General features: G+C 52.3%; 1 protein-coding gene across 1 annotated transcript; it reads right to left on the bottom strand.

The window, feature by feature from the left end:
* Positions 1–3845: 3845 nt before the first annotated feature.
* Positions 3846–13113, bottom strand: LOC118628525 (probable inactive 1-aminocyclopropane-1-carboxylate synthase-like protein 2). The gene is made up of 13 exons (XM_036259513.1): positions 12634–13113; positions 11303–11362; positions 10798–10868; positions 10350–10419; positions 10123–10189; positions 9037–9134; positions 8704–8781; positions 8280–8380; positions 7220–7309; positions 6417–6460; positions 6176–6319; positions 4100–4242; positions 3846–4013 (listed from the first exon to the last, which is right to left on the bottom strand). Exons 1-13 carry the CDS (start codon positions 13111–13113, stop codon positions 3846–3848), a joined length of 1614 nt encoding a protein of 537 aa, XP_036115406.1.
* Positions 13114–27033: the final 13920 nt, after the last annotated feature.

The raw sequence follows: 27033 nt of genomic DNA, 5'->3' as shown, positions 1-27033 counted from the left end.
AAAGTGGGTCCGCCAGGGAAGCTGGAGTAGAGCCCAGGACCCGGGCATGCGCACTGCCCCTCACCCACCCTTTCTATCCCACCTGCCCCGCCCCCACCAAGCCTTTGCTCGGGCTCCTCCCTCTCTGTCCTCTGCCCAGATTCATTCTGATGGAGCAGCTCCCTTCCTTCCAGCCTGTCTTCTGCCAGCCTTCAACACCTCTCCAACTGTGAATGAGCTGTTCTCCTCGCCACACCCCTGACTCAGTGAAGTCAGATTTTTCTGGGCTCTTTCTGTTTGCTTTCCCCAAGGTCTTCCTGCTTCTTCTATCACCCTGTCCTCCCTGCCCAGCACTCAGTATACAGCCCAGGACATGAAGAAAGAGGTTTTGTTTCATTTCCACGGACACTATGCTCGTCATCACGGTAGAGCCCAGCGGCCGCCTTCAAGGTCCTGGGATAAAGCCAAGTGACCTGGGCCTGGGTGTGCTGGGGGAGGACATGCAGGAGACGGGCAGTGGGGTGGCCGGGTGGCCCCCTGAGGGACAGTGCTGGCAGGCCTTAGCAGGCACTGACTCTTCTGCTTCTTGTCGGGACCTGATTGCTGTGATCCCCTGAGATGGTTCTTTATCTGTGTGAGGTGTGGCGTGGCGTGGAGTGGGGTGGCGTGGCGTGGCATGGCGTGGCATGTGGTGGGTGGCGTGGCGTGGCGTGGCGTGGGGTAGTGTGGGGTGGTGCGGCAGGGCAGGGTTGGGTCAGTGTGCTCCACATGGAGTTGTTATCAAGCATCTGGGGTTCAAGTCACAAGTTTAAGGCCCATCTCAGCCACTTAAAAATGTCTGTCAGTTACTTAATATCTCTAGGATCTATTTCTCATCTGTGAAAAGACATGAGGGGACAGGGTTGAGCAAACTATGTGAAACAACGAATATAAATTTGAGCGTTTCATGCCAATTCCATCCAGTCCCTGCTGCTCCCCCCAAATCCAGCGCTGCGCTCTCCCTGCGCTCTCCCTGAGCAGCGTCCCGCTTCCCTGGGCTGCTCCCAGCCAAGCTCTGGGCACAGCAGGGTCACTAGCCCAGGCCCGCTCCCAGGACACCTCCAGCTCCTGCACCAGCCTCTCGGCCCAAGGACCCCACGGGCTGGCTGAGCCGCTCTGGACCCGCTGCAGTGCGGGACTCTCCTGCCCAACCTTCCTGCTCCCCTCCCTGCCGGGGCCACGAGGCCCACAGGCCTGCCGCTCCCGCCCCCATCCTCCCCAGGGGTGTCCTCGAGGGTGAGGTGGCCTCGGCCGTACCTCGCTGGTGTCTGCTTGTCAGAGGACATGAACTGACACAGCGAGAGAGCCGAGGTGCAAACCCATGGAGTCCCTGCCTGATGCTTCCCGTGTTTCTCTCGACACCTGGACTCTCAGGAGAAACAGGCACCTTCCACGGTGGCTGCTGCCCAGTCCTCAGAGGCCCGAAGCCACAGTGAAGAAAAACTGCAAGGACAAGTAGACACGGGGCAGGCACCACCCCCAGGCAGACACCTGGCCCTTCGGGATCTGACAGGACCCAGGAGCCTCCAGAGAAGGACGGGGGCGGGGGGATGACATGCTAACAATGTCTTCTTCTCTGCCTGGTCCTTTCCACATGGGCTCACACCGAATCCTCCCAGTGCCCACGAGGCCGGCATTACAATCCCTTCTAAAGCCACAGGCTTGGTCTCCACATCGAAGGACCTGTGAGAGGGGCAGCATGGGAACAGCATTCTCACAACCGTTTTGCTGATGAGGAAACCGAGGCTAAAACAGTGAGGTGGCTCAGCCAAGGTCACAGAGCTAGCAAGTGGCAGAGCTGACTAAAAAGCTAGAATTCTTGACTTCCAGTCAAGTGCTCTTCATTCAACACTGACACCTACAAAAACCAGAGGGGTGGATTTGCAGAGCAGTGATGGGAGGTGTGCTGCCCAGCTCTTCCCTGGGGTGAAAGAAGAGGCCCTAGAATTGGGTGCCATCACCCTGGTCTTGGCTCCAGCTTCTGGAGGGACTCAGGCCACTGTCTTCCTGCAGGCTCAGTTCAACCTCACAGTTCGGAAAATGTGGCCATTTCTAGACCATCCCCACCCTGACCAGGTGCTGGGTTAGTGACTCCCAGGGCATTGCACACGCGATGTCAAGGAAAGGCAGGGTCCTTGGGCAGGGGGACCACAAGATGAAAAGTATAGTCAGCCACTTGTACATATACGTGAAGCCTTTCCCTTTCTCCTTCATCCCCTAGAGCTGCGCTGCCTAATATGGAAGGCACTAGCCACATGGGCTATTGAGCACTCGGAATATAGGTAGTCTGAATTAGGACACACTGGATAGTAAAGACATAATCTGTGGAGTACTGTGAAGCTATAAAAAAGAAAGATCTCTTATCCTTTGAGACTACATGGAGGGACCTGGAGAGTATTATCCTAAGCGAAACAAGCCAAGCAGAGAAAGACAAATATCACATGATCTCACTCATTTGTGGAATATAATGAACATAACAGTCTGAGGAACAGGGTAGACCCAGAGACGTGGAAGTAGAGTACAGACTGACAACCCTCAGAAGAGGGGTGAGGGGGAGGGAAGAGATAAACCACAGAACTTATATGCATGTACGCATAACCGATGGACATGGACAACAAAGCTGGGGACGGGGTGGGGAAATGGGGAGGAGGGTGTCAATGGGAAAAAAAGGAGAAACATCTATAACAAAAACAAATTAATAAAATAAAAAAAACATAATCTGGAATTTAAGACAGTATGGAATTTTATTAGATATAGGATACATGATAAAACCCATCCAGAGCTCCCTTGATTCCTAAGGCTTTCCCACCCCAAACCTCCCCAAATCATTTCACACCATGAAATGGCTAGCAGAGAGTAAAGAAGGCAAAGCTTCCGAAAGTGACAGGCACTCAGCTTCAGGAAGGTGACAACTGGGTCAGATAAGCCTGTTCTGGAGCCCACTGTTTGCTCTGTCACAGCAGCAGGTCAGCACCACACCAGGGGCAGATGCCAGGGACATTCTAAGTGTGTGATTGGCTGGAGCTGCTGGTTGGGAGGCAGACCACTTATTCCTTCAGAGTATCCTTCATCTGCTTCTCTGCCAGACACTGCTTCTGCTCAGATAGTGCCTGAGCGAGCCGGAGCATGGCTAGAGGGTCCACATGCAGACACAGAGAAATAGAATCAGTGGATTTGCAGGTGGGCCCCGCACATCCCCAGGTCATGGTAGAGCATCATGAAGCCTGCCATTCAGGGATGCTATACCGCAGTCCGCCCTTCCTTGGGATGCATATCCAAGTCTACCCACCACATCCCCAAAGGCTCTTTTTCATCTTCATTGTCACAGCATCAGCTTGCCGGACACCTTCATGTCTCATAAAATCTGGTAACCAGGCTATGGTCTTGGACTCATCCAGGGTCTGTTGCCTCTAGTGTCCCTTCTCTTAGTCTGTTCTGCATATTAGCTCAAAATCCATTTCTGTAACATACATGTTCTCTCTTCACTGCTCTATTCCCATCAGGTGAAATAGTGCCCAACATGTAGGGGGATGCAAGAGATCCTTGTTAAAGACTGTCATGTTCTCATAACTGTCAGAGGGAAATCTGAACTCCACAGAAGAACATCCAGGGATCACCTACCTGTCTACCTCCCCTACTGGACTCAGGCCCCACAGGGAAGAATAGTATATGAATAGTCCCATATACTCGCTGTTTGCAAAGGAAAATCAACATGTGGAAGTACAAGCCTCCTACGGTGTAGACGAGATGTAGCTATAGCTACTAAAGGCCAATAAGGGAAGACTCAGCTATTGGTTACAGGAGTGCAAGATGCCAGGGTTGAGAAGTCAGCACCACTCACCGACTTTTAGGTGGAGGAACTTATCCGAAAAGGTGAGGCGGAACCAGCCAGGCTCCTTGCACATGTAGGACTTGCCAGGGGACAACAGCAGCTTGTTGTCCAGGAAGCGGCGATAAAGGAGCAACTCTTCCTCAAATGTGCACGGGTCCAGGTACTAGGAAAAGCAGAGGGACAGAGCTGAGCCCGAGACCCATCAGGCAGGTCTGCCCAAGAACCCCTGTCCTCACTCCCAGAGCTCACCTCTTTCAAGTTGATCCACACAAAGAGGCCAGAGCCACGATTGAGAAAAGGGATCTTCAATGCTTTCAATTTGTCGGTGATGTACCTGTGAGCTGCCTGCAGCCGGGAGCGGTTAGTGGGCAGGTACACGTTGTCAATCCATTCTGGATGGGGTGGGGGGTGGGGGTACTGTCACAGGTCTTGTGGCACAGAACGACCAAGGGTTCTTTACCACATGCTCCCTACCTGGGCTTCCTGGTAGCTATTTCATCCAAGACTGACTCTGTATTATATTTGAGCTGATGGCATCCCTACCCAACACTCACCTGCTACCTATGGCTCTGGAGGAGACATTGGGCTTCTCAAACCAGTAGGAGTGTTCTGTTTGAGTTTATACCTCTGACACTAAGAGTCGGGGCATCCCCCTATAGGGTTGATGCTGCTGTTGTCAACTGAGCAAGTAGCAGGTACTCACAGCTCCTGTACCTCCTGCCTTACAGCCTCACACAGTGGACTTTGAGGACCGAGATGTGCTTCTTGGTGATCTTGGAGCCCAGATGTTCTCGGCATTGGCAGCACATAGAACCATGTAGGGAATTTTTAAAGGTCCTCACGGCCAGGTTATATCTCCAGATCATCTAAATCAGAATGGTGGGGTGGAGCCCACACATCAGTATTTAAGCTCCCCACATATCCCCATGTGCATCCCAATTGAGAACCAGTGTTCAGGGGGCTGGGAACTTGGTTTCTGCCAAATATCAAAGGACCTGGCACCATGTAGGGAAATATCTAGTTGGTTTTCTCCTATCTACCCTTCTATTCACCCAAAGATGAAAGTAAATTGCATTCTAAATCAGATTATCTGGTTGCTTTATTTTATTTTATTATATACCAGTATTTTAAAAATAATCTCGCCTGGTCAGTGTGGCTCAGTGATTGAGCACTGACCCATGCACCAGGTGGTCAGCAGTTCGATTTCCAGTCAGGGTTCATGCCCAGGTTGTGGGCCAGATCCCCACTGAGGGGTATGCAGGTGGTGGCCAATCAATGTTCTCTGTCATCGATATTCTATCTCTCTCTCCCTCTCCCTTCTACTCTCTCTAAAAAGTAATAAAGAAAAAAAAATTTTAATCTTAGTTTTGAGAGTATCACAGATGTCCCTTCTTTTTATTCCCCCATTGTCCCCCTCCACCGGGTTCCCATAGGATCCCAGGCCTTCACCACCTTATTGTCTGTGTCCATGGGCAATGCATATATGCATATAAGTTCTTTGGTTAATCTCTTCCTGCCCCACTCCCAACCTCCCTTCCCAGCTTTTGTTAAAAAAAAAATTTAATTTATTGCTTTTTAGAGAGAGGACTGGAAAGAGAGAAACATTGATGTGAGAGAAACGTTGATCGGCTGCCTCCAGCACACAGTGACGGGGATCAGACCTGCAACATGGGTGTGTGCTCCGACGGGAACTGAACCCACAAGATGACGCTCCCACTAACTGAGCCACACCAGCCAGAGCTCTAACCCAGCTTCCACTTTAAGTCAGTGAGACTGGCACCTGTTCTCTACATTTGGGCCATGCATTAAAGGGGAAGTTCTCCCTGAAGCCAGTATTCACATGAGATCCAAGCGGCAGAAGAATCCAGGTGCCATAGGTGTAGCCTCAACAACTTGCCCACTGACAGCTCTCCTTTAGCCACCTTGGAAGAAGTTAAATCATACCTGACGAGTCAGGGTGTTTAATTTTTGTCATCTGTGCCTGAGCAAGCAGAATTTTGGAAAGGGAGAAGAGATAACAGATTTCTGAAGTTCCCACCTGAAGTCTCGGAGTATGATAACTGTCCCTTCTCCAGGCAGAGCACGAGCTACCAGACACCCAGAAATTCAAGCCCATCCTGGCTTAGACCAGCACCGCCCTCTTGTCTCCACCCTACTGCACCAGCTGAGCTGCATCCTGCCCTCCTTCAAGCTTCCTGTCCTCCACTGTTCACCCCGAGACAGTGAACAGGAGGTCCGCGGACTGAAGGCATGTCAGAGGCCCGAGCAGACCCAGGATTTGCCCTTGGCCATGAGTTGCCAGGGTGCCTGGACGGAGCTCAGTACCTCTGTCCTGGAGCAGCCGACACAGCTTGTGCTGGGCGATGCCAGAGATGCCGTGGAGGAAGCCAAACGTGCTCACGGCCGAGGCCACTTCCTTGTTGCGGGTGTACAGAGCGCCCAAACGGAAGCCAGAGATCCCAAATCCCTAGGAGAAGAGAGTAGCGAGAGAATCTCTGGTTGGTCTGCCTTCTGCTCCTGGCTCCTCTTCCTTCCTGACCCAAGGGCAGGCAGTGGGGACTCATTTTACTGGTGCCCCAGATCACATGGGTCCTATTGGGGTCAGGCAAACTGGAGAGGAGAGTACAGTCAAGGTTATAGAGGAATATTTGAAGGGTGAAGCTTTGGGGTCTTTTTGAAGGAAGGAGGAAATGGACTTGATGTTCTTCCTCGACAGAAGGGTTTACAGGGCCAAAGTTAAAAAAAAAAAAAAAAAACAGTTGCCCAGTTAACCCAAGAAGTTAACACAAGGTGTTTGGGGGGAACAAGATTAGAAATCTCCCAAGTGCCACTGAATGAAGTCCAGGACCCTCAGCCTGGCTTGTGGGCCTTTCTACAGCTTGTCCCAAGCCACCTCCTTGGCAATTGGCTCTTCACACATGAGGTTCACCCACCATGTCTAAAACGTGGCCACGTAGTTCTTACTGCATCGCCTTCGTTAACACTTTTCCTTCTGCCAGGCATGCCCTTCCCTTGGTTTAGCTGCGAGAATCTTATCCCAGGGCCAGACGTTGTTCTTAAGAACACACTGCCCCACTTCTACGTGTCCCTTAGAAACTTATCCAGAGCTTCCTACCCTGACCTTCAGCAGGCTTCACCTTGACTTTTGACAGTGCACGTTCCACCTTGCCCTCAGGTTTTCTCGTGCACATAAAGCAGTGACAAGAGAAGACACGTGAGAGGACGGACGATGCTTTGCTGGTTTTCATACCCCAGTGGGTAATTAGTTTAGTTCCCAGCTCTAGCCGATTAAGTTTAAGGCACATTATCTGACCTGGCAAAGTAGGAACCTTATAGGTCTCATTCCAACTCCCAGCTGAGACCACTCACCTTTCCATGCTCAGAACACTGTGGAATGGGATGGATTCATCAAACACAGTCCCCATGTAAATCTCATCAATAATCACATGTAGGTTGTACCTGCAAGTTAGGCGAAAAAGGGAAACAACATCAAGGTTCTCTCTCTAATTTTCACTCACTCGCTTTTACAGTCAACTCTGATACAGATCAGATTCTCCTACTGCTGCCCATCCGGTCTGTCCGAGGACCATGACAAGGCAGGGGCTGGTACACCAGAAGAGGCCTTCCATCTGGCTCAGGAGTACTTGGGGGGAAAACAACCCAAAAGACATGCGTGGAACATCTTACTGAACCTTTCAATCATCAAGCAGAGACCAAAGTGGCATTAAGCGGCCTAAGACTTGTGCACATGGCATGGATCCATCAGTGACCTCCATTCCACAGATGAAGAATCAGTTTCTGAGATGCAGAGGTAATTCCCTCCATCAGCAGGTTTTGGAGCTGGGATTCGAACCCAGTTTCATCAGATTCCAGCCCAGGACTTACAGCATTCTTCCTCTTGTCCCTCTGCTCTACCCTTATTGGTCTGGGTTAGTTATTAGGCTTGGATAAGTGCATCTCTTCTAGAGAATAGAAAAGGATCCACCCTCGCTAAGAGGGCTCTTTCGGGACTCCAGACATAGCTGTGTGAACATGTTCTTAGCAATGGGACAGACAAGTTCTATGGGGACATGTCTTCCTCTTCACCCCACCAGGTCCCTCGTCTCTTCCTCGGCACCTCAGGCCAAGTAGTTTGGGAAATGGAGGCTGGGAAAGTGCTTATGCTGCAAGAACAGCTACAAAACCATATTATGATTGTTACATAGGTGTCTGCACATGGACAAGAGTAGAAAGGCCATAAAAAAAACAAAAAAAAACAAAAAACAAGGTTGGTCAAGAGGGTAAGCATGTGGGTGCAATTCCTTCACTCCAACTACAGTTGGTTGTACACCACTTTGCAGAGTACAGTAAGCAGTAAGAATAGTTAGAGTAAATTATTGCTGGTTCTGACTTCTTGTCCGTGAGCAACAGGAATCGTCTAGTCTCCTACCTCTTGGCAAACTCCAGGTATTCCCTCAGTGAGTCCAGAGAGTAGACGTCTCCCAGGGGATTATGAGGGTTGATGAGCACAAGGCCTTTGACCTTTTTCCCCTGAAAGAACCAAACACAACCCAGTGAACACAATCCCTCACCTCTACTTCATGTTCAGCCAAGGATCAGTCAGGACACGCAACATAGGTCACATGACCAAGGCGCAGGTAGAATCTCGAGCAGCTAGCATACTGCCCACAGGGCAGAGAAGGACAGAACTCTGGGGACTGGGCCTGGGAGGGCTCAGTCCCCCTACGGGCATGACCCCTAGGACTCTGCCTCTTCTGAAGAAGGAGCGCGCTCGGTCTCGCTGAGAAGTTGTAGCGGAGTCTCAGCACGGACCCTCAGGGCAGCAGTGCCCACCTGACCCTGGCTCTCCTTACCTCAGTCCTCGCCTCCAGCAGGGCTTCCTCCAACGTGCGCACTGTCAGCTGGAACGGGTGGGGGTTCGCCTCAGTGACCTGGAACACAAGCGCTGCCTGAGGATGGCCCATCCGAGAGCTCTAAGCTTTGATCCCTCGTTCCTATGAACCCCGAAAAATCCTTTGCCTTCATACCCAGGGCACCATCCCACATGCCCTCCGCCCTGATTTCTCCATCCTCACCCCACCACCACTTACAGGGGAGGAAAGTAAGCCCCCACCCTGTGCCTTCAAACCCCTTCCAGAAATTCCATTGCCCAGGTGGGCTGACCAGGGGAAGGGGCCCATTCTGACCTCACTGTCCAGGTGGACGTGAATCAGCTCAACTTTCGAGTACAGGCGGGAAGCACAGGTGAAGCCAGCATAAAAGGGGGTGGGGGTCAGAAAGGCCTCTGGAAGCACAGGGAGACAAAGCTGTCAGTCCAGGATCTTTTGGTCACAACCTGCTGGACACTACCTGAGCCCCAGACTAGCGGCAACTCTACCCACAGGGTAGGTCTCTTGGGCAATCCCTCCTGCTTGAGGATGAATGCTTTGGGACGTAGACACTGTAAAAGCTAGCCGTTCTTATAAACAACATTTGGGGGGAAATGCAAGTGTCCTTTGGGGCTGCACTACAGAAGGAACCAAGGGAAGAACAGAGCTGTGAATGGCCCAAAACCAGGGCACAAATCAAACCAGCCTTCCTAGCAGGATGAGCCCTGGGCCCTCACAACTTCCGGTCAGCTCCAGGGCTAACACCAGAGGCTGAGCTCCCTGCACAGGGAGGGCTCTGTCTCTCCACATGACTCAGGTCATCTGCTCCTGGTGATCTCATGTGTTCTTCTCTTCCCATCCATTTGGCCTCACTGATGAGCTATCCAAGGACCTACTCATTTGAATGAAACTGACCTTCATGGTACCTTTCTTCCAGGCGGTCAAAGCTCATTAAAGTCTGAGACTCTTGCTTGAGTAAAGTTAAGAGGGACATTGAGAACATATCTCTTAGTCTTATTTGATCTAGAACTCATTAGAGTCTTTTGAGGAGAAAGAGAAGGGGTAGGAGGAGGAGACAGAAATTTTATATAGTTTAAGCCAGTTCCTCAGGGCTCTCTGTATTGAATTGAACTCCAAAGACCAGCTAATAATACATGAGTTGGCTCCCGTTGGCACCATTTCTAGAGCATACCTTCGTACGGACTTTCACATGATTTCCTATTTTATTAAGTGGTCATCCAAAGCCCTCACTCCTACAGAAATAGCAGGAAGATTTAAGCCATGTAGGAGAGTCCCAACACTTTAGGAGAAGGACCTTGAGTCAAGGTGCTCTTCTTCCCTCAGGTCCAGTCAGTGCCCGTGTGCTGCTGTTTCCCTGAGAAAAAGCCGAGCCTATCAACTTACCACCTGGATCACACAGAACCATGGTCAGAGAGGAGAACATAACACCGCAGCCATTTAGAACAACCACCTGAAGAAGATGCACATGAGCCAGAAGTCAAAAACCAGGCCCCATTTATGAAGGGCTAGTCCCCATTGGCTGGTACTCCCTGTACCCTCTAGAAAATGCAGAGTCACTCAACAATACAACCCTCCACTAGGATGGCACTGAACCTGGGAAACAGACTCACATTTTCTGGATCAAGCGGGACAGGTGCCTTGCAGTAGTAGGTCAGGAACCGGGCCACTTCTTCCCGCAGGCTGTGGGGAGACCCAGAGAGACCTTGGGGTTTTCAGGCCCAGGGGCCCTTCCTTAGCCAGTGTCAAGACTTTATGTCTTTTCCAAAGAGCAAGGCATCCAACATCATGTTCAAGAGCTACTGACTAAAGGTATAGATTCCCAGGTGACAGATAAATAGTGTGAGGGATGGGACAAGAATGTGGGCCTTTGAATTATAGGGCAGTGTTACCTTTATTACACCAGGCTGCCTCCTAAAGTTGTACTCCAGATATTTTCTAGAGTTGCTACCCAAAGACACAGAGGTAGCCAACCAGGAGTCTGGCCGTTGCGTCCTTCCCCGCAGGAGGACTGGTGCCTTGGACCAGGAGACATTGACCCAAGGTCTGGAGGGTACTTACAACGCGTGTCCTCTCCAGTCAGCATACTGCAGAAGGGCCTCATCAGTGGAGGTCATGTCACCCCGACTCAACTGTTGACAGATAAGCATGAGGACAGCCCGGCCAGGGAAGCCCAGCTGTCTTCATGCTACTCCTAGGATGCAGGTGGGCATTCTCCCTACAACACAGGGCCTCCCGGAGGGCAGTGGGGGCACAGGCTGCATGCTCCTGATGAATGGGGCCCCCTCCTTCTTATCAGATCACGCAAGCAGACAACTTACAGAGAAGTGCTTAACCACCTCCCCAACCATACATACACTTGGGCCAGAGCCTCCCTGTCACCCTACCCAAAATAGACCCACCCACAGAACACCTCAGAACAGTCAGAAAATCCAGGAGGTGGCGTGCTGTTCTAGAAGCTGTTTCCCCCTCTCTTCCCCAACCCCCTAAGTCCCACTCCTGTATCGGCCACATGCTGGGGACTGGGCCTGAATGTGGTCCCAGCACAGCCCAGAGCTTGGCTTACCCTCTCGGTGATCAGATCGATGCAGAGGTTGCTCTCGCTGATAGCAAGGTTAATGAAGCCCTGGAGACGGGAGGAATCTGAGATCAGTCCCCTTGCCCAGCCTAGGGACCCTTTCGACATGTCAGAAAGTACTCATCCCAGACGGTTTCAAATGGAGGGCTCAGTCCCATGAGGCATTTCAGTCCACGTTTAAGTGTTTGAAAAATTTTCCACAGACACAAAATTGTAAAGCTTGCAATATTCCCTGTTTTGAGCCATAGACATACATAATTATATTATGTACCAGCTACCAGTCATTGGGTTCTTATTATGGGCCAAACACTAGACTAAGTGCTCCTTGTGAGTTGCTTTCAATTTCACTATACCTGAGCAAAAAGTTATAATATGGTCCTCACTTTAAAGTGAGCGACACTCAGAAAGGCTGAGTAACCTACCTGCCATGTGACCTTGGTGAAGGGCAGACTCTACCTCCTTGCCCCAGAGCCTGGATCCTTAAGCATCAGAGGCCCTGCCTCATACTCATCTCTGTTATTTCTTCTTCCATGTAGGACCCTTCAAGTTATTGAGGAGGTATGCTCCTCAGAGTCCAAGGGGGTACCAGACTCACTTGGCCTCCAGAAGAGCACGTGGCCATCAAGCACACGTCACTTAGCTGGAAACGAGGGAGGGTATAACTGGTGCCGTCCTCCTCCCTCTGGCTGGAGAGCTGTTGTGAACGTCCCTTGCTGGAAGCCTCCAGTTGGCTCCCTGTCATCCTAGGATAACATCCCCACCCTATCCTGCCCCGTCCACACTTGTCACAGCCCTCATTGCCCTGCTCTAGCCACGTGGCCTCCTCTTCCACTCACTCCAAGCCCTACCCACCTAGAGCTGTCACACATGCTGGTCTCCCTCCTGGAGGACCCGCCCTCCCCCCCCACCACAGGCTGGCTCATTCGGCCTTCAGGACACCTTCCCAGACCCCCAAAGCTGGCATCCCCTCAGCGCTCTTAGAAACATTGTTAACATCCATTTCCCAATGGCTGAGGACATCATCACTAGACTGAGTTCCCTGAAAGCAGGTTCACTTCCGCCTGTGGCCACGTGACTCCTAGTGGGCAGGAGCAGGGATTAGGGAAGGCAAGCAGAGGGCAAGAGGGGAACCCAGTCCCAGCTCTTCACCTTGGGCATGTCACTATTTTGTGCCCGTTCCCTTATCTATAAGAAGAGGGTGCCACCTACTTCGTGGGGCCGGGAAGAGTACGTACGTGCGGGAGCACAGCACTTGGCACAGGACTCAGTCAATCCTAGTGACTGGGCTCTAGTGTGTCCTTCCCACCCCATGTCCTCACCGAGGGGTTCCTGTCTTCGTCATATTTGTCTCCATGGTAGGTTGTGAAATCCTGAAAGCTGGACTGGTATAAGGCAGAGGTGTCCGTCCCACGGTCGGACAGGTCATTGCTGATGAATGAAGCTTTTACATCACTCAGTTGGTGATGAAGCTGGTCAGGCTGCCTGGACGTTTGGGCCTGCTGCCCACCTCCAACATCACCCCCCGAGTCCAATTGGAGCTCCAGGCTATTTGTGGCCCCAGACTGGAAGAGGCTGACCACTTGGCACATCAAGTGCACGAGGGTGGTTTCCTGCCCCCTGGTGGCCTGGCTGTGGTTCTGCTTCTCCAGCTCCAGGTCCTGCTGCAGGTGCCTGGTCTCCTGATGCGTGATGTAGTCCTCTAGGGTCTGCTGCAAGCGCAGGATCAGCTCCGTCAGCTGGGGGTGGGCGCTCTTCATCTGGCCACTGGGCTCATGGAGGGTGTGTGATTGGTGACTCATAGTCTGGGTCCTTGATTTGGCCTCACTAGGCTGGTCTGTACCTGCAGAGAAAGAGAGACCAGTAACTCCCCTGACCCTCAGGCCCTGCTCACCTCAGACGGTCCCTGTTTCTTCCCACCTCTACACTTGGTTATAGACTCTAACTGGTTCAGAAAGAGTTCCTGCTCATTCAAGGGCAATGCCTCAGTGGCCCCAAGCCCAGACCCCAGGGCACTGTACTTTTGGCATCAAGCGCTGATCAAAGCCTTCAAAGAACGGCCACAAGACAGAAAAAGCAAGGAAACATTAAGACTAGTGGAAATATCACTTTTGATGAGATTCTCAACATTGCCTGACACATGGGGCAGGGATCTTTTACTAGAGAACTCTCTGTAACCATTAAAGAGTTCCTGGGGTTGCCCAGTCTGTGGGCTGCGATGGTGATGACCGCCATCGCATGACATCATCGATGACGTCGACAGCCAACAGTGCAGTGCAGTTCCTGGCTACTTAAGAGCTACAAAAGGAAATGTTTCTAGTAAAGATCATTTGACAACCAGAAAACAAAACAAAACAAACAAACAACAACAACAAATATATATATATATTCTTTCTTTTTTTTTTTCCCTTTCCCCACCCTGAGTTTCAACCAGAGCAATTCCTGCTGTATGATGTTCTAAGAAGGAAAAGTGATGTTGCTACTATAAGACAGGAGAAGGAAGGAAGGGAGGGAGGGAGGGAGGGAGGGAGGGAGGGAGGGAGGGAGGGAGGGAGGGAGGGAAGGGAATAGAAGGAAAGGGAAAGGAAGGGAGGAAAGGATTCAAGTAAACCATTCTGCTAAAATAGTGGTTCACAAACTATTGCCCAAGGGCCAATCCAGCCTGCCACCTATCTGTAAAATTAATTTGGAACACAGGCACATTTGCTCAGGTGTCTGTGTAGTGTCTGGCTGCTTTTGTGCTGCAGTGCAGAATGAATCGTTGTGACACAGACCCCAGGGCCCGCAAGGCCTGAATACTTACTGTCTGGCCCTCGACACCAAAGTTTGCCAACCCCTGGCTAGAACATCAGCCCTTCCTGATACCTATTTTTCCCATTCGCAACACCAGAGAGTCAACGCTCAATCTGTGCATCCTCCTTCCTTGCATCACACCTTGTAAACACCTTCGCCCTGCTCACGGTGACAGCTGCTTTGGACTTTCATCACTAGTCACCGCGGCTAGATGCGTGGTTCTTGAACGCTGACGTCCAGCAGAAATGCTCGGAGGTCTATTAGGACAGAGATGGCTTCATTGCCAGACTCGGACTCAGTAGGTCTCGGTGGGGCCTGAGAGTCTTCAGTTCTAACATGCATGGGGACCATACATAATGTGAGAACCTCTGACTACTTAGATCAACTTTCTGTCTGAAAAGAAGCAAAAATTCTGGATAAAACCTAAGAAATACCTTTTAGAACCTCAAAAAAAAAAAACCAGCAAGAAGCCACAGGGTGAGGAAAATAGGCCCACAGTGGCCTCTACTGCTTTACAATTAATAATATGGATCTTCACATCTCCAGACACCAAGACTTCTTTTTCTAAGAATCTAGATTGATGCCTCTTTCACCAAATTTCACATTCTTCTTCCAAGTCACATCCCCTTTACATATGTAACAACCTTGTCACGTCTGTCCCGGGGTTTGTGGCATCAGCTCTTCAGAGTACTGGACACTCTGCCCAACCTCTCCAAACTATGTTTGGTCGGCTGGTGATGTTCCCATAGCAACCTACACTTCTTCTAAGCGACAGCACTGTTACTGGCTCAGTATCCGCCCAGGTCGGCCTTCATCATGATATCCTTAGCACAGCGCCTGCTGCATGGCTAGCTAGCTGTTGAAAGCAGTTAGAATGAAAATCTTTCCAGGCAGGTTTATGGAGCAGGAAATGGGGGCAAAGTCAAGTAACCAGAAGAAGCATGTTTTCCTGGTACAATGTATTTTCCGATACAGTGATACTGAGCATGCAGAAGGCCAGAAGGACACCTGGCAGGTGGACCTCTGCCAAGATCTGTCTTTTCTAGTTAAAAAAGAGTCTACTGTGAACGATGCTTCCCATAAAGGCAACAGGATCCCCAAATGTTCTGGTATTGGATGTACCAACCCTCTCCTCGAGTCTTCTTGCCTACACCTTCGGTTTCAGTGGTCCTCGGCTCCCAACCATCTACCCTCTCAAACCACACTCAGGGCTGTTCTGTAGCAGCTCCAATCAGTGCTCAGAACCTGCCCCGCTGGTGCCAACAGCCCTCTGAGAAAGAGCTGAAGGACAGACGTTTATTATTGTTGGTAAGTAACCAATAATGATGCAGGAATCACTCAGTTGCAGGCCCAGGTGAACCATGACGGTGGAATGAAGATTTGCCCAAAGGAAATCCCTCATTTTCCTCAACCTCCTGCATTTCCCACACCTCCCCTCTGCTGGAAGCTGGCTCCTAACAGTGGCCCCCCTCCCAGTACGGTGCTGTCACATGGATTTGCCAAAAGGGGTCGCTAAAGCCTAACTTTCTGTCCTAACTCAGAAAACTCAGGGCAGCTACCACTGAGGACTCAGAGAAGCCAGGGTGAAGGTAGAAAGGGAAGGACTGGGAAGGCCCCAACCCCTCCTAGACTCACTAGCGCCTCTTCTGCAAGTATCTTGTCCATTAGAGGACCGGGACCTGGCTGGGCTCAGGCAACACAATCCCGTTCTAACTCACCTCAACCCCGGGCTCAGAGGGCCTCCTGGGATATTGGTCTATACACAGGAACCCAGGCAGGGAGGGCAGGGACCCCGGGGACTGTGGGACAACTGAAAACATCAGTGGCAGGATTCGGTTCCAGGTTTGGCAAACACTGCTGTTCCCTCCTCCCTCCCCATACAACACGGCTCCTTCTGGCTTCTCTGCTCCAAGGGCAAAGCGAGATTCCAAGTTCAGCCTCTGCCTGGGTCTGTCTTAGAAGGCCCTGGGTTCTCTTTGCCCATGCTGAGGGCATGGAGGGAGGCAGAGTTTCTCCCCCAAGGACACTGGCCCGGTTGCCCGCAGCGCCCACGATCCCCCAGTTTGCATCACCCTTGTTCCCTTGGTTTCTATTCCTGGGTGTTCAGGTAGCCACGTGCCCACAGGCAAACTCACTTTGGAGGGTTGAGCTCCGCAGACACTGGTGTGGGGGTCACAGGGAGAAATTCAGGAAATGGTCCCTGACCCATCTCAGAGAGACAGCGATGAAACTGAGGTTCTCAGGGGCCACCTAGAGGACCCCGGCCTGAGCCTGGGTGTCTGTAATGATGAGGCTTTCTTTGCTGACATGGGTCCTGAGTTCCAGATACTAGCTCCCCCTCCCCCCCCCTGCCAACAATCCAGGGAGCAAAGTGTCCTTGACCCAATTTCGCAGATGGGAAACTGAGGCCCAGCAAGATTTCCGCAACCTTGTCCCATTTCCAGCTGCTTGCCTTGGCCTAACTCCAGCACGTCTGGATCCAAGCCGAGTGCGTTCGCTTCCCAGGTCTCTGGACCACAGAAACGAGAGCCTTACTGTCCTGCTCGGTCTAGCCTGGTCTCCAGGAGTGGGGAGCCTGGAAAGAGGAAGGCATCGATGTCGGGGTTCGGTGGTTCCCCCCACTGAACCCTCCTTCCCCTGGGAGAACTGAGGGCCCGTGAACCCGTCGGTGGCTGGCTGCCTGCCGTCTGCGGAGCATCTTCTCCCACCCAGGAACCCTGCAGGCCTGCGGTCTAAAGGTTCGCAGGTGTTCCCTCCTCCAGAGAGCCTCTCTGACCCCAGCCCTCAGAGCTCGACTCTCCTTCAAGGCTCTGAACAGGTAGTTGCCCGTCTGCGTGTTGTCTGACCTCAGCACGCATGCCCAGCTGGGTTGTAAAGACCTCGCAGAGCGAGCACCTCTTTGCTCCCACCCCTCGTTAGCCGTAGGGGCTGAGCATAAAGTAGACGGCAAGTAGCCTCTTTTTGTTGACGTCGTTGCTTCTACATGGGAAAATGGGTGACAGGAAACGGACGGCGTGTATAAACAAGAGGAGTTGGACCAGTGCTGTGAAGAACCCCCATGCTGGGAAGGGCCCTGGGACCGAGAGAGAGGATACACAGCTGGGGAGTTAGGCAAAGACCCGCAGGAAGGGAAGGAGCAACCCGTGTGGATTTCTGGGGGATGGTGTTCCAGGCAGAGCACAGCAAGTGCAAAGGCCCTGAGGTGGGAGCATGTATTTGCTGTATTTGAGGAAAGGATCCCATAAGGTTGAGGAACCTTGATAAGGACTTTGGCTTTTCTTCTGAGCATGATGGGAAGGCAACAGAGCTCTTCCTGAGCTGGTGTGTGAGTGACTAACAACCAGGGCAACATCACCGTCACCTGGAAAGCCTTCCCCAAAACCAATGCAAGTTCACCTCTGCCCCACTGACCCAGGGATGAACGTCGCTCATTAAGAACCACTGTCATGAGGCCCGTGGAGGGGCTCTCATCCCTCCCCATATTTTATCTGCCTCCACCTTTGGTGTGGAAGGGATGAGAAGGCCCATGGCTCTCATCAGAGTCCCCCGAAGATCCAGAATCATATTATAAGGCAAAGTGGGTCCGCCAGGGAAGCTGGAGTAGAGCCCAGGACCCGGGCATGCGCACTGCCCCTCACCCACCCTTTCTATCCCACCTGCCCCGCCCCCACCAATGCCTTTGCTCGGGCGCCTCCCTCTCTGTCCTCTGCCCAGATTCATTCTGATGGAGCAGCTCCCTTCCTTCCAGCCTTCTGCCAGCCTTCAACACCTCTCCAACTGTGAATGAGCTGTTCTCCTCGCCACACCCCTGACTCAGTGAAGTCAGACTTTTCTGGGCTCTTTCTGTTTGCTTTCCCCAAGGTCTTCCTGCTTCTTCTATCACAGAGGACTTTGTTCCAACCACCCTGTCCTCCCTGCCCAGCACTCAGTATACAGCTCAGGACATGAAGAAAGAGGTTTTGTTTCATTTCCACGGACACTCTCTATGCTCGTCATCACGGCACAGCCCTGGGATAAAGCCAAGTGACCTGGGCCTGGGTGTGCTGGGGGAGGACATGCAGGAGACAGGCAGTGGGGTGGCCGGGTGGCCCCCTGAGGGACAGTGCTGTCAGGCCTTAGCAGGCACTGGCTCTTCTGCTTCTTGTCGGGACCTGATTGCTGTGATCCCCTGAGATGGTTCTTTTTCTATGTGGAGCGTGGCGTGGCGTGGAGTGGCGTGGCTCAGGGTGGTGTGGTGCGGGGTGGGGTGGTGTGGTGCGGGGTGGTGTGGGGTGGGGTGGGGTGGGGTGGTGTGGCGTGGCGTGGTATTTGGTGTGGTGTGGTGTGGTGTGGTGTGGTGTGGTGTGGTGTGGTGTGGTGTGCTCTACATGGAGTTGTCAAGCATCTGGGGTTCAAATCACAAGTTTAAGGCCCATCTCAGCCACTTAAAACTGTCCATTATTAGGTATCTCCAGGATCAATTTCTCATCTGTGAAGGGACAGGAGGGGACAGGGGTTAAGAGGATTATGTGAAATAACGAATATAGATTTGAGGCTCTTGTTACAAATTGTTTCCAGCCATCCCCCAAACCCTTCCTCCACCTGATCACTTGAACACTCATTTTCTCGGTTCATTTTATTGAGCCCTGTGTGCTCGCCAGTCTCCCGAGATGGAGCCATTTCCAGGAATGTCCGGAGGGTGCTGCCTCCTCGCACCGTACCCAGGAGACCAGATTATGACGAGGTGAGAGTTCCCGCTGGACTTTTTCTGCCCATCATACCACGTTCTCGACGTCCTCCCCACTGGGGAATCTCTTGGCAGGAGATCCTCCCCTTTTCTCCCAAGAGCACTGCTCTGCGTTCCCCTGACCTGGGTCTCCTCTCAAAACCAGGCTCCTCCTCCCTTCTCCCTAGGAATTCCAGGTGTCCCCCACCAGCCCACAGCTAAGTTCTCCTGAGTCGGAGGGACCCCTTTTGCCCCTTTGGGAACAGCGCCAGCCTCTGTGTGGGGGGCGCATGTACTGAGTCTCCAGACACCATGCCGAGCACTTAGCAACGTTACCCTTTCACCCCCTGCCCACTGCAGCCTGTCACACTGGTGGCCCCTTGAGTGCCCTGCGCAGTCTCCTCCCATGGGCTCTGCCACATAACCTGAAGTGCTTGGGCCCTGGGCTTGTGGCATTGGAAGGCTCACCCTTGGAAGCCAGCGCCATGCAGAACGATGGAGTGAGGAGGGGCTACGTGGGGGGGTGTCTGGGGAATGAGAGGTGTAGCACATCCCAGTCCCCCTGGAGCACACGTCTGACTTCAGCCACGAGTGACCTCGGCAATAGGCAATAATACGTAAACCCAAGCAATCGCCCACAGGGAGCCCACTGGCCCACAGACCTAAGAGAAATAGCAAATCATTGTTGTTTTATGCCAAGGAGTTCAGGGGATGGTTTCTTCCACAGCAAGGGAAAACCGAGACAAACCTCAAGACCTGGATTCTATTACCATCCTGTTGTCCAGATGCTGAACCTGAGTTCAGAGAGCTTGAGTGCATTTCCCAAGGTTGCCCAGTGACTCAGCAAGCGTGGAGGCTGTGAAACAGCACCCGTGGGAGCAGCTGCATGGACTGACAGCCCCAGCGGATCCAGCGCTGCGCTCTCCTGCTTCCCTGGGCTGCTCCCAGGACACCTCCAGCTCCTGCACCAGCCTCTCGGCCCAAGGACCCCGCGGGCCTGGCTGAGCCGCTCTGGACCCGCTGCAGTGCGGGACTCTCCTGCCCCACCTTCCTGCTCCCCTCCCTGCCCGGGCCACGCAGCCCACAGGCCTGCCGCTCCCGCCCCCATCCTCCCCAGGGGTGTCCTCGACGGTGAGGTGGCCTCGGCCGTCCCTCGCTGGTGTCTGCTTGTCAGAGGACATGAACTGACACAGCGAGAGAGCCGAGGTGCAAACCCATGGAGCCCCTGCCTGATGCTCCCCGTGTTTCTCGACACCTGGACTCTCAGGAGAAACAGGCACCTTCCACGGTGGCTGCTGCCCAGTCCTCAGAGGCCCGAAGGCCACAGTGAAGAAAAACTGCAAGGACAAGTAGACACGGGGCAGGCACCACCCCCAGGCAGACACCTGGCCCTTCGGGATCTGACAGGACCCAGGAGCCTCCAGAGAAGGATGGGGGCGGGGGGATGACATGCTAACAATGTCTTCTTCTCTGCCAGGCCCTTTCCACACGGGCTCACACCGAATCCTCCCAGTGCCCACGAGGCATTACCATCCCCACTTTACAACTGAGGACACAAGGCTCAGAGAGGTGAAGCCACTTGCCTTGAGTCACACCGCTGCCATGTGGCAGGGCTGATTCTGACAGCCAGGAGGAGGCTGAGTGTGAACCTGAGTGTGAGCCCTGCCCTTGCACGTCCCAAGGACACCTTGGGCAAGTTAACCTCTCTGATTCGCAGTGTCCCGTGTGGACACTAATTGTCCCTTCTCTCAGGGGCATATTAGTCCTGCCCCCACCCCCACTCCTGCCTCCAGGTCCAACCAGTTTCCCATGATACTGCAAGGTTTCCGTCCTGCTAGGGTCACAAACAAGGAAAGGACTTTTAAAACCCAACCCCACACCGATCACAAGAGCCCGAGTCCAGGCCTGATTCATAATTGGTGTTGCCTTTATTTCTATAAAAACCAGCACATGAACAACAGAACCCCTTCTAAACTAGCGAGGGACACAGAAAAAGTGACGGCTCCCAGCCAGGACCCAAAAACACCCCCTGGATTCTTTCCCCATGAGGGGAGGTTTTCCACAAGACAGTCCCGTGCTTTGGCTCGGGGACCACACTGCTCTCCCCTTGAGAAAGCTCCAGGGATAAAAATAGCCAAGCAGAAGGCGGCCCCTTCTGGGGCTTGGGGAAGAGACGGGGAGCAGTGGAGGGGAGGGACCTGGGCTCCCAGACGCCTGTGTCCTCGAGAAACGGGAGGGGGAGTGGGCTCTGCGATGTGGGGCCTGAGCTTCCTCGTGAAGAGGAGAGAGGAATGGTCAGGTCAGAACTCCCCAAATTCACTGAGCCGGAGAATCCCGAGAAAACAGTGCTTAAGGAGCAAGAAAAGGAAGCAGAGACACGGACAGATCCCCATGCCACCCAGTAAGGAAGGCTAGGAGCAGCCCCTAACACACCCAAAACAAAGCAAAACAAGACAAATAAAACCCGGAACCAGGCCCAGAGGAGCCTGGTGTGAGTGTGTGGAGTGAACCCAGGCCGGTGGATCCACTCCCAAGAGTCCCGTGTCCCACAGTTGTCCCCTGCCCTTTCAGTCCCTGCCCAGGGGCCCCAGTTTGGAGTCTACCTCCTTCCTAAGGGACCGCCTGGCCAGCCCCAGACCCGCGCTCCTCCAGAGGGCCACCTCTCCACGCCACCAGGCGGGCTTCCAGGCAGAGCCAGGGGACTCCGGGGAGCTCAGTGCCACGGATTCTTTGAAACTAAGTGGAACCTTCACACTTGTCCAGTCCCTTATTTAGGCCGCGTTGTGCAGATGGCACCTGAACTCCAGAGAGGGCAAGAAGCTTCTCCAAGTCACACAGCAAGTCTCCTGACTCCCAGTCCAGCACTGCCACACCACCCAGCTGCCGGCGGGCCCTTCTGCCACAATGCCATTCACCCTTCAAGATGAGCTGCCTGCTGTGCGCCAGGCCCTGTCCTCGGCAGGCTGGCATGCGTTCGTGGCGGTGCACACAGAAAGCCTCTCTGCTAAGGGGACATTTGAGCAGAGACCTGAAGGCAGTAAGGGTGAGCCATGAGGATATCTGACAGGAGAGGTTCCAGGCTCGGGGGACAGTGAGTACCAAGGCCCTGAGGCTTAGTGTGTTCAAGGACCTAGAGGCTGCATGGCTGGGGTGGAGGCTTTGGAGATGGGTCACAGGTGAAGTGGGAGGGCTTGACGTTGGCAGGAAGCCTCTGCAGGGCTTTGAGCCAAGACTTGATCTGAGGTAACACTGAAAAGGATCCCTCTGATCATCATGTGGAAAAGATGGTGCTAGAGAGGGTCCGGGTGGGACCAGGTAGGAAGATACTGCAATAGCCCCAGGGTGAGGTGGTGGCAACGTGGCCGAGGGTGGCGCGATGAGGATGGTGAGAAGTGGCTGGAAGCCCTGGCCGGTTTGGCTCAGCGGTTAGAGAGACCCGGGTTCGGTTCCCGCTAAGGGCATGTACTTCAGTTGCAGTTTGTCCCTGGCCCTGGTTGGGTCGTGCAGGTGGCAGCCACTCGATGTGTCCCTTTCACGTCGATGTTTCTCTCTCTCTCTCTCTTCCTCTCTCTCCCTCCCGCTCTATCTGAATAAAGAGTGGAGAAATGTCCTTGGGTGAGGATAAAAATAATAATTAAAAAAAAAAAAAAAAAGAAGTGGCTGGATTCAGGGAGAGCCCACGGGATTTGCTGCTTGATCAGACAAGGTGGGGGAGGGGAAGAAAAACATCAAGGATGATGCATGGCCTTGGCCTCAGCCACTGGCAAGATCCAGTTGCCATGTACTGAGACGGGGAAACCATGGGCAGGGTCAGTTTGGGGGGAAGATCAGGACTGAATGTGTGGATCCAGCCTCAAGTGACAACGGGTGTCCTAGCAGCCTCTCATCAGAACACCTAGTACGTTGAGTTAGGGGCCCATGCCTGAGCTCAGCCCCAGGCTGTGACTGAGAGGAATGGCCTAGGTCAGGCTGTGTCACAGGTCAGATTCCGTTACTCCCAAATCGCCCATACCACACCTCCACACCCCCGCCCAGCCTAGCCTGAACACCCTTGTTCCATCTGACTCAACCGTTCCGAAATGTTTCTAAACAGATTCTTTCATTTCTCTACTACTTAGATGTTTACAAAACACTCTGCCCTGTATTATTCCACATGACCCTCATCCCAAGCCTATGAGCATGGTGAGGCAGGCATTCTTCTTCCTATTGCACAGATGAGGAAACTGAGGCTAAGTCACTCAGGAAAGGCTGCATAGCCACACAGTCTGGGAGTTGGAGGCAGAACAAACAAAACAGAATTCATTAAAATTGACTCCGGAAGAAATAGACAATCTGAACAGACCTGTAATAAGTAAAGAGACACCGATTCATACTCACTAGGCTGGCTAGAATAAAAAAGGCAGACAATAACAAGTGTTGACAAGGATGTGGAGACATCATAACCCTCATACGTTGCTGGTTGGATGGTAACATTGTGGAGCCACTTAGGGAAACATTTTGGCAGTTCCTTAAAAAGTTAAATTTAGAGTTCCCATAGGACCCAACAATTTCCCCACTAGATATGTACCCAAGGGAACTGTATTACTCCTAACAGCCAAAAAGTGAAAACAACTGAGTTCATCAACTGATGAATGGATAAACAAAATGTGGTATATCCATACAGTGGAATATTACCCAACAGTAAAAAGAAATGAAGCGCTGACACAGGCTACAATATGGATGTGAAGTTCAAAAACACTACACTAAGTGAAAGACACCAGTCATAAAAGACTACATAGTGTATGATTTCATTTATGTGAAATGCTCAGAATAAACAAATTCATGGAGACAGAAAGTAGATTGGTGATTGCCAGGGGCTGGGGTGGGGGAAGTGGGAATGGAGAGTGACCTGTTATTCGGTACAAGTTTCTGTTTGGAGTGATAAAATGTTCTGAAATTAGCTAAGGGGGATTGATAGTTGCACAATTTTGTGAATATATTTAAAGCCATTGAATTACATACTTTTTAGTGAATTTTAAGATCTGTGATTATATCTCAATAAAGCTGTTTCATTAAAAAGTGAGCAGTTATTATTTTTATTATTATTCTGGAAGCCCTTCTGGAAGGGGCCCTGAGGGACCAAGCAGGCTGGTGCCCCCATCACGCCTTCACCCCTCACCCTCTGGCCTCACAGGCCAATGCAAGAGGAAGTTGAGCCTGCGCTGAGTCCAAGCCTGTGGGAGAGGCTCCTGTCCTGATGGTCAGTAGGCTCCTGAGTCAAGAGGGCAGCCCTGAGTGGGCTGGGGCAAGTCCCAGCCTCCTGCTGCTCAGCCCTGTGTCTGCAGAGCTGGGCTGAGCAGGATGAAGCTAGGACTCGCTGCTGTAGCCCCCGCTGCTGTGAGTCTGCATCCCAGTCTGGCTGAGCTGGAGTCCTGATAGTCCCTGGAAAGCTCAACCTCTCCCAGGTCCCTGCATCTTTGGTCTCCTTAACCAGGCTTGGGGTGGGCAGTGCCCAGGGTGGGAGACAGACAAAGGCCCAGATACAGGGAGTGGCCAGCTGCCCTGCTAGGCAAGAAAAAGAACTCTGATTGCCTGGGTCCCTGGCTCCAACGTTTTTCACAAAACATTTTTTAAAAAACAGTTCTCCCAGAAGACCCATCTAAAAGATTATTGCAAAATCATTGCTATCTGGCAGTAGCTCACTGCTACCCCTCTGCTCCCCTCTCCAGCACCCTGTAGCTTCCAGGAACCGTCTGCCCATCCTCTCTGTCTCCAAGTCCATCATCATAACATTATTGTTACCGAACCCAGGGCTCAGCTACATACATGGTCTGGAGCCATCTCCTCCACAGTAGGAGAACTCTTAGGAGGCCTCCTTGCAAGGAGGAAACTGAGACCTGGAGAGGTTACCACTTGCTGAGGACCCCACCAAGCAGTGGAGTCCCCACTGCACTCTTGTCATGAACACTTGGAGCCTTGTTCAGGGAATGAGCAGGGCTAATGCCCCACGGCTGGGAGAATAGTACCGCTCACAGGCCAGTGAGCAAGTGGGCAGCCCAGGAGCTGTCCCTGCTCCCACAGCCTGACAGACACCTCTCCCAGCATCTTCTCCAGGGCTCTCACGTGAGGCCATGGAGGTTGTACACAGGGAATGCTAGTTACATGGGCCAAGACGGGAATAGCGCCTCCTGGAGTTGTTCAGTGCACACCCCACACAGCTATATGTGTGAGCCCTGACTTTTCTTTCTTTCTTTCTTTTTTTTAATTGATTTTAGGGAGAGGAAGAGAGAGATAGAAACATCAATGAGAGAGAAGAGTGATTGGCTGCCTCCTGCACGTTCCCTACTGGGGATTGGACCCACAACCTGGGCATGTGCCCTGACTGGGAATTGAACCAGTGACCTCTTGGTGCACGGGTTGATGCTCAACCACTGAGCCACCTAGCTGGGCGAGCCCTGACTTTTCACGAGGACTTGCACGGGACACATTGCTCCCTTCTCCTAAAGCAGTGATTTCTGCCCATCTCGCAGAGCCTGGCTCAAATTCTGCCTCCTCCTGGAAGCCTTCCTGGATGAGCCCAGGCCACCTTGATCTCCTTTCCTCTGGACCCCTACTGATAGGAACACTGGGCAGCGACTTCGTGTGTGCCTGTGTACATCTGAGTGTCCTTGATGAGCTCCAGGGGGGCAGAAGCTGGCTCTGAAATTACTTATTTCTCCACCTCACCTGACAAGACGCCAAGGCTCTATAAATATTCGTGTATTGGCAGGTGTCCAGATTCTCAGGGATGAGGCAAAAACTCCAGAAATGAATCAGGTTTCAGAGTGGAAGATGTCTTTGAAAGAGCTTGTCTCTCTCTGTTATAGACGGGAAAACAGGCTCGGTTCGCCTGGAGTCACAGGTCAGTCAGAGCTGACTCCCTGTGCAGTGCTCTTTCCATACCTGTCCTGGGCCGTGGCTCTTGGCCCTGCTCCGCCCAGAAATGCTGCAGCAGGCCTGTCCGGGAGGCCCCATTCTTATCTACTTGATCTCTAGGAAAGTTCCAAACTGTGGGCCCTGTATTTTTAGGATTGGAAATGACCTTCAAGATCTGATCCAGCCACCCTTCAGTTGCCCAGGGCTGGCCTCCCCACCTGAATGACTACTACCTGGTTCTATTAAATTAACCCTTTGTGAGTGAGCAAGCTTTGGGGGCCTGATTCACGCCCCCCAACACATACACCAAAAACAAAAAACCCTTCAGGCCAGAGTAACAAGGAGAGGTTTTGGAATCCTTTCCAGTCCCATTCTGGACTAGCTAAGTGTCCCTAGAATGTCTGCTCTCCCATGCCTCCTCCCCCAGCTCAGCCAGGTCAGAAGCAGCCACTTCCCAAGGGACCTTAGTTGCTGGAATCCAACCACCTTCCAGGACTGCCCCCAGTGACTAAGCTGGCCAGAAATACTGCAGCAGCCACTACCAGCAACTTGGGGTGTTTCCACTCCAGAAACACTGCAGGAACTTCCCCTGACCTGGCCCACGGGAGGGGCAGCTGGCTGAAAGTAAGCCCGCTATACCTAGGCCCCCTGTTCCTGGGAGCTTCAGGTCTGGCTTTATCAAGGCACAAAAGAGAAAGCCCCCATCAATGCTGTGGAGGTCTTCTTGGTTGAAAGAAGTATTTGGGGGATGTTAGGGTCACACAGGGAAAACAACCCAGAAGGCCAGACTGATGTCCCCTTTTTAACCCAATGAAGAATATTTTTGCCCTGGCCAGTTTGGCTCAGCGGGTAGAGCGTTGGCCTGCAGTCTGGAGAGACCCGGGTTCGGTTGCCGCTAAGGGCACGTAACTTGGTTGCAGTTTGTCTTCGGCCCTGGTTGGGTGGTGTGGGTGGGAACCACTCGATGTGTCCCTTTCACATCTCTCTCTCTCTCTCTCCCTCTCCTCCCACTCTATCTGAACAAAATATCAAAAAATGTCCTCGGGTGAGGATAAAAAAAAAAAGAAGAACATTTTTATGGGAGGGAGAGTTGAAACTTCTGCAATGTGATCAAAAAGGACTAAAAGAAACAAAGAAACCAATGATTTGGTACTTACTCCATGCCAGTACTTCACTTATGTTTCATTTAATCCTCACCACAAACTTAAAAATTAATGTGATTGTCCCCATTTTACAGATATGAGAACTGAAGCTCAGAAAGGTTAAGCACTTGCCTAAGGACTTAACACAGATCTGCCTCTTGCCATATCCCAGCCTCTTCCTAGAGTGC

The sequence above is a fragment of the Molossus molossus genome, unplaced genomic scaffold, assembly GCF_014108415.1.
Source record: "Molossus molossus isolate mMolMol1 unplaced genomic scaffold, mMolMol1.p scaffold_m16_p_13, whole genome shotgun sequence".
Taxonomy (NCBI): Eukaryota; Metazoa; Chordata; class Mammalia; order Chiroptera; family Molossidae; genus Molossus; species Molossus molossus.
Note: the sequence above shows the minus strand (reverse complement) of the source record. Positions and strands in the feature narration are given on the sequence as shown.

Bases quoted from the DNA above. Each gene is read 5' to 3' on its own strand.
- LOC118628525 (XM_036259513.1), bottom strand. From the start codon at position 13,113: ATGAGTCACCAATCACACACCCTCCATGAGCCCAGTGGCCAGATGAAG. The intron at 10,420-10,797 runs GTAAGTACCCTC...GTCTCCCCACAG, and splicing joins GACTGGAGAGGACACGCGTT to CCTGCGGGAAGAAGTGGCCC. The intron at 4,014-4,099 runs GTGAGCTCTGGG...TGCTTTTCCTAG, and splicing joins TGTGGATCAACTTGAAAGAG to TACCTGGACCCGTGCACATT.